The 14,145-nt window shown below is 43.2% G+C and overlaps 1 protein-coding gene across 2 annotated transcripts in view; it reads right to left on the reverse strand.

The window, feature by feature from the left end:
* Positions 1-1,503: 1,503 nt before the first annotated feature.
* The window catches only part of LOC143738169 (NLR family CARD domain-containing protein 3-like), a 58,910-nt gene continuing 46,268 nt past the window's right edge, over positions 1,504-14,145 (reverse strand). For both annotated transcript variants that reach the window (XM_077230156.1, XM_077230157.1), the window contains exons 9-11: positions 5,080-5,253; positions 4,470-4,643; positions 1,504-2,602 (exon numbers count right to left, since the gene is read on the reverse strand). In XM_077230156.1, the coding sequence (XP_077086271.1) occupies positions 2,590-2,602; positions 4,470-4,643; positions 5,080-5,253 (361 nt within the window). In that variant the 3' untranslated portion in view covers positions 1,504-2,589. The remainder of the gene's footprint in view (positions 2,603-4,469; positions 4,644-5,079; positions 5,254-14,145) is intronic.

Raw genomic sequence — 14,145 nt, forward strand, 5'->3', positions numbered from 1 at the left:
TGAGTGAACCAAAATCAAACGAACCCGGGTCAAATCCCGGGTCACTTTATCCGTGTATCTTCCGGAATCTCTGTGTGAAAGGGGCTTATGTGTGTGTCTATGTATGTGTGTGTGCGTGCGTGCGCGCGTGATCGTGAGTGAACTGAAGCCCCTTTGAGTGTGTGTGTGTGTGTGTGTGTGTGTGTGTGTGTGCATGTGCTCGAGTGAGTGAGCCAGTGTGCGTCATGAATCTCAATGCAACTACAAATTTTAATTTTTTTGCTAACATCTTATACAGTTTCAACAAAGCTAAGTCCCATTGTCCTCATATGTGGACATCAACTTTAGCAGCATAGTAAATCTTTATTGTTACAAAAGTTTGTCAAATGTGCATGCCATTTTAATCATACAACTCTTCTATGCATAACTTAAAGGTGGGGTATGTGATTTGGAAAAGACCGGCAGATTTTGAAAGTACACAATTCAAATGGTCCTACCTTCTTTCTTCCAACGCTGGCTCTGACTCCACCCATTCGAAGAACATGGACGCGCAATCATGCACGAGCGAAAACTCGTGAGATGTGCGAGAGATTGTAATGAGGATTTACTACTAATCATGGAACCGGCTTTACTGACAAGATGCGCATGCGTCACGAGCTTTGAGTATGCGCAGGAAGGGGGTCACGCGCTGGGGGGAGGGGGGTGTGGGACGACAGTTTGATTGACGCACTTACTGTCCAATGATTCCAGGTGGTCTTGGAAATGATTGGCTGGAGTTTTTCGAGTCCTGCCCGTTCCACAGATGATTAAATTACTTAATTTTCATTTCAGTGCTTCTAACTCAGTGGCTGTAAGTGGGTTAGGAATAGGATTTCAAGTTATTTTGAAAAAATGGACAAAAAAGAGAATCACATACCCCACCTTTAACAAGAATCAACAATGAAATGTTTTTAGATTTTTTATCTTGTGGACGTTTTGATCTGGTGTGGCTGCGTGACATGTGACCTGTGTTCTCCGCCATCTTTAAATTATTTACGTTAATTTTTTTTCTCTTCTGACCCCACCAGATGGCAGTGTAAGTGTCCTCGTTTGTCGTTTGTGAAAAACATGTTTCAGTTACACAGAATTAAGTATTATGCTGCACACAACCAAAAATGTGATGTCCTCATATGAGGTTAAATCAGGTTTAACAACTGAAAGGAATGATCTGGGGTGTTGTTTCCATCACAGTGGGTTTGTTCAGTGTAAACCGTGTGTGCTTATAGTGGAAATGTCTTTATTGCATGAATCTTTTTATTATCTGACTGGAATTATTATAATTATGCAGATAATTTGAATTGTTAAATATGATGGAGCTGAATTACAGACACTGACATGTTCTCACACACAGCTGTTCCTTCATACACACACTGCAACTTCAGCAGATTTGATTTGAATCAGTTGAACGTCACGACCGAAAGATTAACTCTTTGATCATTTTCACAAAAATGTCATGGCCCCCTGAATAATGAACAGACCATCTGCTTTTAAACAACAACAAACAGTTTTATTCTAGCTTCACGGTTTTCTTTTCTCACCTGACTGCGGGGAAGTTTCATAAAAACAGCAACATTTTGAGCAAAAAGCTGAGAAAAACCAAGTTTATTCCTGCTGTTCAGCAGATCTAGAAGAAAATAGAGCCATAATTCAGCTAGGTAAGTTAAGTCTTGATTAATTTCTGTTGTAAAAAATATATATTAATTTAGTTCATTTCTATACAGCCACTCTGGAGAAAACAGTGATGTCATCGTCCAGCTTAGTTCAGTTCTCATATAATGGTGTCGATGCAGGAGATCAATAATATTGTTGAATATTAAGTGTCCTCAAGAAAGCAAGCCAGAGGCGACAGTGGCAGGAACTCAAACTCCATCAGTGACAGAATGGATAAGAAAACTTCGGCAGAAACCAGACTCACTCGCTCAGTACCGCTGCTAGACATTTTGGTGCCCTAAGCATAATTCCTTTATGGTGCCCCCCGCCCCCGGGGGAAAAAAAAACGTTTATTTTTACCGGTTTAACTTTAACTTTTTAACGCGCAATCAAACGGAACACTGAGGCGGCGGCGGCACCATCGTTACTTTCTAGAGCAATTAAATACTCTTGTTCCGCCTGTCTTGTTATATACATCCCTAAAAAGTGCCTAATAATATTTCTATAATGAAATAATATCGGCACTATAATTATTATGACTATGATATGATGATTGATTTTTCATTAGGCTATTTTTGGTGCCCCCCTCAGCACTTGGTGCCCTACGCACAGCGCGTGATGCGCGTGGTGGGAGCGGCGGCGCTGCACTCGCTCAGTTCTCCTCTGACCAACGAACGAACAGTGTATCATTATGATTCAGGCATTACAGGTCAGAAGTCAGATTGGATCTGATCATTCAGAATATTTATCCAGTTCATCTGGTTGAAGGTTTCCTTGTTTGACTTTGGATCATTCTGTAAAGTTACACAAACACATGTGTGTGTGATGATCACTGAGGGTTTGAGTCTGTTGATTCTGTCGAATGTGATTGTGTCTGTAGTGGCTCTTTATTCACCATCAGCTGATCCAGGGAAGGCCAGACTAACATCTAAACCTGTAAGTAAAACACAGACAGTCAAATGTGTGCGACATTATTGCATTATCCACTTTAGAACAACTAAAAGTAACTACTTAGACTATAAAGTGCAAGATTATAATAGTATATTTAAATAAAAGTTGTCACCTTTATTTATATAGCGCTTTTTAACAATAAAGATTCGTTCAAAGCAGCTTTACAGTGATAACAATAAATTAAAGTAACAGAGATTATTTAGGCTTTACAGCAGCTCTTGAATGAAGTTATTGAACAGCTAAAGTAAGATTTTGATTGATTCACTTCCATTGCAAAGATCATTAGTTATTTACTGAGGGGCCGCTACCACAACACCATTTTAACTAAAGACAGAAAACTTTCAATGTGTTCCGGCTGTTCATTAGCATGACAACAGTGTTAGGTGGTTTAGATCTGGAGGCCGCCTCGTCTCTCTCTCTTTCCCACCACCACCTCTATGGAGGTGCCTAAAAGTTCAGATGACAAGACTGGGCACCGAGGAGAAAGCCCTTAACTTTTTTCCCGGTGTCCACCAGGTTCACCCACAGGTGCCTCACCATTGCCACCATTGCCGCCATCGATCTACCAACCACAGTGACGATCTACTTGGTGGTGCCGAGAGCCAGATATGTGGTGCTGTGCAGCTCAGATACCGCATCAGGGGAAAGATGCTGACCCTGATTCAAGTCCTTCAGCAGAATGGTTTGATAAGCTTGAAAACACTGCCATGGTATGCAGTGAAGCACCAGCATGACATGTTGCCACGTATGCCCTGCCATTCAAGCGCAAGGTGTTCTTCAGTGGCTTGGTAGGCAGGGCCGGAGCTTTCAAGGTCGATGCCTGCCCACCCGCGAGATAGTTCGCGAACGTCTTGTGGATTGGGGCATCACCACGTATCCATGCTCCTGCATTCCCTCGACATTTGGATCATTCGCATGCCTGTGTTGGTGTATGCCGGCTGAATACGGTTTCTTCCATGCCCTCGCGATCTCAGTATGGAGATCGTGAGGAAAAGGAAGGCTCACAGGAGCTGGATGGTTGTGGCCAGAAAGGAACTGCTTGTCTAACCTGCCATGAGTGGTCTGTTCCCTAGAGCATCCCAAGACAGCTGAAGCCTGCCTGAAGCACGCTCCATAACCCCCAATAGCTCTTCATACGCGGGGCAGGATTGTCGTAAGGGCTTAGATGACTCGTCTTCTTCGCCCTCGACCACCATCTCCTGCTCTTCCTGGCATGGTGGCAGTAGAGTACTGTCCACTGAGCCAGAAAACGCATTGGATGCTCCATCCTCGCCCAGCAGAGTGCTCTCGTCAGCAGCCGAAGCACGCAAGAGATTCACTCCTCTCTCAAACTCTTTCGCCAGCTCCATCTGTGACCCCCAGGACCTAGATCTCTCCACTTCAGCTTGAGAGACCCAAGACATTGGGAACAGATGCTTGTCCCTCTTCCCTCGAGAAGATGGAAAAACGAGAGTGGAGCGTCCTTAAAGGGAAATGCCCAAAGTTCATGCAAACAGCTCCCTCGAGAACTGAACGTGCATACTCTTAGGCTAGACAGTAAACGCACAAGTCATGTGTGTCTCCGGGTGTCAGAAACCTCGGATAGGGGTAGGCACACTGCTTGAAATGTTTCTCAGACATTTTTTTACCTGATCAACAGGTCGCTTCAAAAACAAACAGTCCCTGAAGACAAAAAGAGAATGATACTCTAGGCGCCCTTTATATATTTCCTGGTTGCACTAGAATGTTATATTAAACTCTTATTAAACATGTTTATAGTGTGTAATTCACAATTACAATGAAATTAAACTAAGAAGAAACTAAATTAACTTTCAATTAAAATATAAACAGTTTTAATCATCACTTCTCACCAAAGTGTCTTCAGTTCATAATGTGGATCATCCTTCAGATCAGAGAGCAGCTTCACATCTGAATCTCTAAGTTTATTTCCAATCAGATCCAGTTCTCTCAGGTGTGAGGGGTTTGATCTCAGAGCTGAAGCCAGAGCAGCACAACCTTCATCTGTAACACTACATTCAGTCAACCTGTAGAGAACAATGACACTCTTCAGTCTCTCAGTTCAGGATCTACAGCTCAGATAAGCAGGAACTTCACAATCAGAAAGAGAGACTTAATCCACGGCACCATTAACAGGTCCAGTCTAAGGTTCAAACCCACTTCTACATGCTGCTTGAGCGGGTTATTTTCAATATAATAAAAACTACAAGAATAATCATTTTTTATGCAAGTACCCAAAAATCATCAATATATCTGTATATGAACACGGTTGTCACATCTTTACCTTATCCAGTCATGTTTATACTATCATAAAAATTGTATAGTTATGTCAGACACATTGGAAAGAATGTAATGAAAATAAAAGCAACATTCCTATTAGTAATTTCCCAGTAGATTGTTTGTATGGCAAACACTATTTACCATGAAAAGGGGACTATGTTGGGACATTTTATAAAATCTTACCTGAGTATCTCCAGTTTACAGCGAGTATCCTGCAGTAGATCAGAAAGCTGCTTCACTCCTGAGTCTCCTACTTTATTCCATGACAGCTCCAGTTCTCTCAGGTGTGAAGGGTTTGATTTCAGAGCTGAAGTCAGAGCAGCACAACCTTCATCTGTAACACCACAATCACACAACCTGTAGAGAACAATGACACTCTTCAGTCTCTCATTTCAGGATCTACAGCTCAGATAAGCACGAACTTCACATTTAGAAAGAGAGACTTAATCCACTGCACCATTAACAGGTCGAGTCTACTCTAAGCATGATCTTTTTTTAAGTATTTATATTTTCTCTTAGCACTGCAGTATCAGTGTCCGTTTACTGCGTGCGAAACCTCAGAGGCGTTTATAGTCGACCCGCTTGCCACTGTACTATTATTTGAGAGAAACAATCATATAACCAACAGAATTTAGCAGTGAGATAGAAGTTTGGAAGAATTATCGAATTTTAAAGATTGTTTTGGAAGGATGCGGAAACTTATATTGAAGATGACTAATGACTTTTTTTTTTAATGTACAAAAATAAACCGGTGCAAATATTACAAAATGTGACATTAAAAAGTGTAAAAGTCACTTGATTTTATAAAGTAACAGCGTCCAACAGCGACATCAGCAGGAGAAGATACAGCGGGGGCTCGCCTCCTCTGTCTCCATTGACTTAAAACAGGCACCCTAATTCGTGCAGTGGGTTTAGTGGGGAGTATTTGAGAATAAATGGAGGAGAGTCATGTGAGAGGAGTCAATGTCTCCATGGCGCTATGATTGGATATGATCGGATATGATTGGTTCATGCGATAAATCCGCCTCTTATTTTGTGCACATTGTCATCGGCCTGAATGAAATAAATGACGGCGTTAATGGGAAGACTTATTAAAAAGTAAGTGAACAACATTTTCAACCTTTTTATGTTACGTCAAATTTGAACTTGAAATGGCCAGAAAACAATTTTTCAAAATGTATTTGTCTCTCTTTTTATGTAATGTTTATTTAATCATGGAAAATAAGTGTAACGGACATACATTTACATTTGATATATAGCAGTGGTTCTCAACTCCAGTTCTCGGGACCCGCTGCTCTGCACATTTTGTATGTCTCTCTTATCTGACACACTCAGTTCAGATCATAGAGTCTCTCCTAACGAGCTGATCATCTGAATCAGGTGTGTTAAATAAGGAGACATACAAAATGTGCAGAGCAGTGGGTCCCGAGGACTGGAGTTGAGAACCACTGATATACAATATATAAAAAAATGTGAGGACGCCTCCTCATTTTAACACTCTGCACACCCAATATAGGATGAAGGCCTATTTTGGGACTGAAGTTTTCTTTACATAAATAGTTAAATAGTAGGCTACATCGCAAATATGAAACTTTAGATTGAATGAGAGATGCACAATAGAGGCTGACATTTTTTCGGGAATCCCACGGGTCACGGGATTCCCGTGGGAATCCTGCAGGATGGGAGTCATCTTTGCTATCAATCACGGGATTTGGACGGTACAGGATAAATGGTTAACGGGAGCAGACGGGAGCGGGAATCAACCAATAGCAAAGACGACAAAAAAAGAAAAAAGTAAATGCATCATTTTGTAGTTTCCTTTTAATACGCCTACAATGTAACGCAATTAAAAAATAACTACACGACCCAGCTGTCCCAGAAGCCATCAGTGCTTTTTGTCACGGCTTACCGCCGAAATTCAAAGAGCAGTGATGGAGGGAGCTAACAGCCGCGGAGAAGTCGATGTGGCAAAAAATGATTTACAGCGCAAAGTCAGAAGTAATGACATGTCTATTAAGTTCACAGAACTGGTCGGAAAGTCTGAAATATTAATTAAGTTTATGAGAGTAGAATGTGACGGTGATAGCACAATGTACGCTGCTTGTAAGACATGCTTAGTCTTAGTCAAGTACGCAAGTGATTCAGGGACGAGCGGTCTGAAGAAGCACACTTGCAAGGCAAATTCGGGAAAGAATCAGGCAAGCATCGCTTCGTTCATCAAGCGAAAATTGCCGTATATGGGAGCGGTACAGGAGCGGGAGTCAGTTTAAACAGGAGCGGGATGGGATTGGGAGTCAATTTACCAGGAGCGGGATGGGATGGGATTATTTTTTAAACTTTGGTCTGGGAGTGGGACGGGACAAGATTTCTTTCTATGGGAGTGGGACGGGACAGGAGTGAAAATCCACTCCCGTGTCATCCTCTAATGCACAAGGGCAACATCTGTGCAGTCTCAGTTTCTATTCAAATTAATTTGTTTAGACGTATAAAATAAATGTTTAAAATAAATGTCTGTATACTATTATTGTTTTTATTTTACAGTGTACTTTTTTAAAATTCTTGTTTTGTTCTGAATACCATTAATTTAGGAATATGCTGTGGAGTGAGGGGAAAAAAAACGCCTACATATTATATATTTGTGTGTGTGTTTCTCAACAACGCAACAAAGTTTGACACACTCATGTGCAACTTATTTTCTGGAAAATCAGTAAATTATAAAATTGTGCTGTACTATTAAAAACTGCATAGGGCTGTACCCAACATTGAGGTCCCCGAGGTCCGGACCTCTGCAATTTTTCTAAGTGTAAATAATCAATGTTGTGAAATAATTGCCAAATATTAACTCTAATTTGGTGCTGCAAAGATTTTGTATATCGCGATGATAACCGACCTTCTCATCTGAGCTGCTTCAACAGACTAACAGCGCTCGTCAATGTCAAAATGTTTGAATCCGAGATGAAATCAAACTAGGCTGGATTATGTTTACTGCAAGTCGAGTCTGAATTCCCAAGCAACGCTTCAGTTAACGATCATAAAGTGCGAGATAAGATGCAAGTAGCTAAACTAACCAGTTGTTTTATGATAGAAGTTTTAAACGAATAACAGAAACAATCAGTTTGCAAAGTATCAATCAAAGCTCAGCTTTGGGAAGGGAAATTTAGCTACATGTCAAGATAAGCATATTGTGCCCAGGATGAGATTAACATTATTGAAATGGATCCCTATTTAACACAGATATACAGTATGTTCTTTACTTATTACAGTAGAAACTATAAGCTCAATTTTACAACACAAGCACCTATTAAAGGACAAGACACATTTTTACACTTAAAGCCCTGTTTTAAGATCGTTTCTGATGAAATAGAACGGTTAAGATTGAAATTTGGACAAATGCTGCTGTCCCGAGAATTTTCGGTTTCTGTATTAGCACCCCCCACCTCCACAATGGTTTCATAGGGGCACTGGAAGAATCATTCATAAAATGCATTAAACTTTAGTTTACAAAGATGTGAAACTCACCGAGTGGTCTGGGGTGTTCACTGATATGCTCACACAAAAATCGCTGCAGAAGATGCTTTCCAACAGGTGTTTTACCATTCGTTGTAAAACTGTGGACCTATTTTTCCAAACGCCTCACAACCGGACATTCTTCCGTTGACAGCTTGAATAATAGACACTCCAGCCCAGTTGGTGGCGATAATGCACCTTTGCCAATGTTTGGGTGTGTGTGCTGGGGCTCGAGCGCCGAGCGTGTGTGTGCTGGGGCTCGAGCGTTGAGCGTGTGTGTGCTGGGGCTTGAGCGCCGAGCGTGTGTGTGCTGGGACTCGAGCGTTGAGAGTGTGTGTGCTGGGGCTCGAGCGCCGAGCGTGTGTGTGCTGGAGCTCGAGCGGTGAGCGTGTGTGTGCTGGGGCTCGAGCGCCGAGCGTGTGTGTGCTGGAGCTCGAGCGGTGAGCGTGTGTGTGCTGGGGCTCGAGCGCCGAGCGTGTGTGTGCTGGGACTCGAGCGCCGAGCGTGTGTGTGCTGGAGCTCGAGCGCCGAGCGTGTGTGTGCTGGGACTCGAGCGTTGAGAGTGTGTGTGCTGGGGCTCGACCGCTGAGCGTGTGTGTGCTGGGGCTCGACCGCTGTGCGTGTGTGTGCTGGGGCTCGAGCGCTCGAGCGCTGGGGCATTTTTCAGCAGAAGTCTGGCTGAAAAATGTCTAGCGTAGCCTACGATACTGCGACTGCATAACTACAGAAAGAATACAAACAACCTCATTTCCGTTTCCGGCGGCGGAGTAATACCGTACCTCACACAACATCCAATAAAAGTCAATGGAGTTGGACAAAAACTACGATAAAACCTGTTGGAAAGCATCTTTTGCAGCGATTTTTTGTGTGAGCATATCAATGAACACCCCAGACCACTCGGTGAGTTTCACGTCTTTGTAAACTAAAGTTTAATGCGTTTTATGAATGATTCTTCCAGTGCCCCTATGAAACCATTGTCTCAAGAGGATTAGGGTGTCTAAGGCACTGGTAGAAGGGTGCCGGTTGGTGTGAGCAGCGAGGAACTCACTAGTTTGAGTCAATGGTGCAAACACAAGATGGTATGCGGAAGAACCACAACCATGGTCAATGGATGGCGTCAACAGCAAGTAAGATGCTACTGCGGGGCAGCCTCCAGAATTGTGCACCACGTGGTAACCGGCGCGAAGGCCCAGAGAGGCAGTCTGGTGGGGGCATGACGCCAACTGCCTTTTTTACTGTGCAAGGCGTCTTGACTGGAGACGTAGGTGGAAGCCCTGTGGCGATGAGGGGAACGCAACATCAGCAGGCTGAAGTAGCTGGGAGCTGATAGCGGAAAGCTTGCACACAGGCGGCTCACAGATAATGGTCCCAGCATCACTGAATCCTGAGCGCCAGTGGGCTGAGGCAGCACTGTGAGTGTCTGGGTAGCCCTTCTTAGGGAAAGAACTGCCTATCCCAGAAGGGAAAGCCCCTTGAAAAAGTGGGGTAAAAAAAGCGTGCTCAGAATACATCCTGGCTGGTTTACCGTTACCAGTGGGACTTCACCTCAGTGGTCGAAACAGAAAAAGTTAAAAGTTGATTGTTGCGTCATGGAATGTCCGGACTATGCTAGACGGAGTTTCCAGACCTGAGCGGAGAACAGCTCAGATTGCAAAAGAACTAAAACGGTATATAGAGTGAACATTGCTGCCCTTCAAGAGACCAGGATTGAGGGTCAGGTGCAAGAGGAAACTACACCTTCTTCTGGATTGGGAAGACAGAGGGAAGGAGAGACGCTGGTGTGGCCTTTGCTGTCGACAACAAGATCAAGCTGACAACTCTGCCAACATCCGTCTCTGAGAGGATGATGGTTATATGTGTACCAATTGAGAACAACAGGCATTTGACCATTGTTAGTGTGTATGCCCCAACCATGACCTACACAGATGAGGAAAAGGAGGCTTTCTACCAGGAGCTGACAACGATTGTAAGCAGAGTCCCCCCACAACACAAGCTGTTAGTTGCAGGTGACTTCAATGCAAGGGTGGGAAGTGAATGTGAAACCTATGCTGGAATCATTGGAAAGTTTGGCAAAGGTAAAAAGAACACCAACGGAGACCTCCTGCTTAACTTCTTTGCTCAACGAGAGCTATGAATACAAACACCTTCTTCAGCCAGCCAGATAAGAACTTCTTCACATGGAAACACCCACGCTCTTGACACTACCATCTGATAGACTACATTGTTACCCGTAGGGCTTCATGAGATCATGTGCACCAAGGTCATGCGTGGGGCGGAGTGTTCGACTGACCATTACCTTGTGAGGTGTCAGATCAAACACAAGATAACCGTGCCAAGGAGAAAAACTAATGGCACAACCCCTTAAAAACTTGACCTTGGAAAGCTTGCAAATGAAGAGCACTGCAGAAGTCTGGCTGAAACTGTGTCATCTGCAGTAAATGGTGCAAAACTCAAAACAGTACGATCAGAGGACATTGAAGAACAATGAAGTAGGCAGTCTATTCTGCAGCAGAAATGACAAATGATAGCTGCAGGAAAACTGTAATAGGAGTAAGGCTGCTTTTGCTGAGATCAAGGCCAAAGTACAGAGAGTGGTGAGGCGAATAAAGAACGACTGGTGACGTAAGGAGGCAAAAAAACTGCAAAGCATGGCTGACAACCATGACTATCATGGATTGTTTACAGGACTACATTTCTGTAATCTGCTAAATCAGCAAGGATCCGTTGAACCAGATGCCTGTAAGTTGCTAAAGAGACATCAGAGTCGTGATGACCTCTGCTGTGAGATCACTATAGAAGAACTTGAGAAAGCCCTAAAGGCCACAGCAAGCCACAGAGCACCAGGTCTAGATAGAATCCCCTCAGAGGTGCTCAAGAAAGGAGGAAGAGTACTCAAAGAGGAGCTCCTGAAACGTTTTAACAGCTGCCTTGTTCATGAGTGCGTACCTCAGGACTTCAAGGATGCACTGATTGTCACAATCTACAAGAGAAAGGGAGACCGAGCAGACTGTGGAAATTACAGAGGCATTTCCTTGTTAACCATAACAGGCAAAGTTCTGGCTAAAATTATACTCAGTCGTCTCAAAAACATCGCCAAGCACGTCTTACCAGAGAGTCAATGCGGCTTTAGGCCGGAGAGATCTACCACTGACATGATTTTTACTCTACGGCAGCTACAGGAGAAAGCAGTGGAGCAACATCAGTCTCTCTTTGTGGTGTTCGTAGACTTTTCAAAGGCTTTCGACACGGTCGACCGAGAAACTCTTTGGAAAGTCTTACAGATCTATGGATGCCCCGAGAAGCTGTCAACATCATCAAGCAGTTTCACATAGGGATGAAAGGTCAAGTTTTCAGATGAAAGGACAACTGTTTCAACAGAATGGCCACCACCCAAACAAACTTGGTTCAAGAGTGCTAAAGGACAATATCTACTTCTCCCTCCATCATCCTTCTGCAGTGTGTGCCAATCCACTCAACCTGAATGGCACACACACCTGGTTACAGTATGAATGACCACAGGACTTCACTTCAGCACCTGAATGGACATGCGGTTGACACATCACACAAGGACAATGATAACACCACTCAGCCACAACAACACTCTCAGCTGAGCCCTGCCCACAGAGCTCACCACAGACAGACTGTGACATACTAGCACTGCTCCAAGATTCAGCACCTAGGGATGACTTTCTGGAAAACAGCCAAGGAAACCAGGACAGCATATTACAGCCTCCAATAACACCAGAGCAACAGGCCCTCTCAACAGACACGTTATCCCTCTCTCCAGCATCTCCACTTCTGTGCTTCTCAGAGAAAATGGAACAACTGGTGTATGCTGGAACTAGACTATCCCACTCTTTTGCTGGAAGCCCCCAGATACCAACCAAAAAACGGCAGGCCCCACAACCACCAAAGCCTACGGGCCCAGCTCGCCCTCCCCTGTGAGAGCTCCCCTGTGAGAGCTCTTCGGCCTCTGCCACAGCGCCAGGGCCCACACCCTCCTCCAGCGGCTCGAGGTGAACCAAAAACAACTGATACCAGCTCTCAGTGATATGTGTCGGGTTCCCGCTATTATAACAATAACTTTCTCAAATGTTTACAGAACAAGCGGGAACCCAGTGTGCCTGTATCTTTCTCTATTGCTGTTCGATTACATGATAGAAAGTCTAAGGCCTTCAAAAGCCGTACAGCAAACCCATCTAATCTGGTGCCTTTTACAAGACAAACTAAGATTTCTGTGGGGACAAAAAGTAAGACTGTTAAGTTAGCACTCTTAAACATCCGCTCACTTAAAAATAAATCACTTCTAGTCAATGACTTAATAACCACTTACAACCTGGATTTTATGTTGCTAAATGAAACTTGGCTAGAAGACAGCTGCAGTGCAACAGTCCTCAACGAAACATCCCCTCCTAACTTTACTATTATGAGTGTCTGCAGAACTGTTAGAAGAGGTGGAGGTTTAGCTGCTCTTTTTAAAGATTTCTATCAATGTAAGCAAATATCATTTGGGAATTACCCGTCTTTCGAATATCTGGGTATTGTGTTAATAGGTGCTCCGCGCATTTTACTTATCATTGTTTACAGGCCTCCAAAATACTCTCCAGCCTTTGCTGAGTAATTTACAGAATTGTTATCAACAATTTCCTCAGAGTTTGACTGCTTTGCCATTGCTGGAGATTTTAACATTCACATAGATAATGCAGAAACCAATATGGCAAAAGAAATCAAAACTGTTTTAAAAACTTTTGATCTGACTCAGCATGTACATGGACCCACACATAATCGTGGACACACTCTAGATTTACTTTCAGTAAGGGTCTAAACATTTCATCAATTGTTATTAAGGATGTAGCACTGTCTGATCATTTCTGTATTTTCTTTGATATATTGATCTCTCCTACCATTGAAGCTAGATCTGTGTATGTCAAGAAGAGATGCTTAAATGAGAACACTAGTGTACTATTTATGAAGGCTATATCTTTAACACCAAGCATATCTGTTGACTGTTGATTTTCTCCTTGATTCTTTTAACTCAAAAGTTAAGAGTGTAATTGATGATATTGCTCCTGTGAAAGTCAGGAAGAAGAATGGCAGACAAAAAGCACCTTGGAGAAACTCAACATCAGTGCAAAATATGAAAAGACAATGCAGAAAAGCAGAGCGCATGTGGCGGAAGACAAAACTTGTAGTCCATTATAACATCTACAAAGACAGCATCCATGCTTTCAATAAGGAACTAGGCAAAGCTAGACAGACTTTCTTCTCGAATATTATAAACTGCAATATAAACAACACATGCACTCTCTTTGCTACTGTAGAGAGACTGACAAACCCCCCAAGCCAGATTCCCAATGAAATGCTCTCAGAGAGCAAGTGCAGTGAGTTGGCTTCTTCCTTCTCTGAGAAAATCAATAATATCAGAAAGGTGATCAGCTCATCCTTGAGTTGCGCTGGGGTCAGACAGATCAGACAACGGCCTGAGAAAGTAGTCACCAGGTCTGATTTCAAAGAAATTGATGGCAACATTTTGGAAGAACCCGTACAGCACCTTAAAACATCAACCTGCGCCCTTGATGCACTTCCCACATCTTTTTTCAAAAATGTGTTACACAACTTCGAAGCAGATCTCCTAGAAGTGGTAAATGCCTCACTTCTCTCTGGGAGTTTTCCGAACTCCCTGAAAACTGCTGTTGTCAAGCCCCTCCTGAAAAAGAGCAATCTGGATAAGACCATATTAAA

This window comes from Siphateles boraxobius, unplaced genomic scaffold (genome assembly GCF_051911475.1).
Source record: "Siphateles boraxobius isolate OS27281-9 unplaced genomic scaffold, OSU_SipBor_1 14, whole genome shotgun sequence".
NCBI lineage: Eukaryota > Metazoa > Chordata > Actinopteri > Cypriniformes > Leuciscidae > Siphateles > Siphateles boraxobius.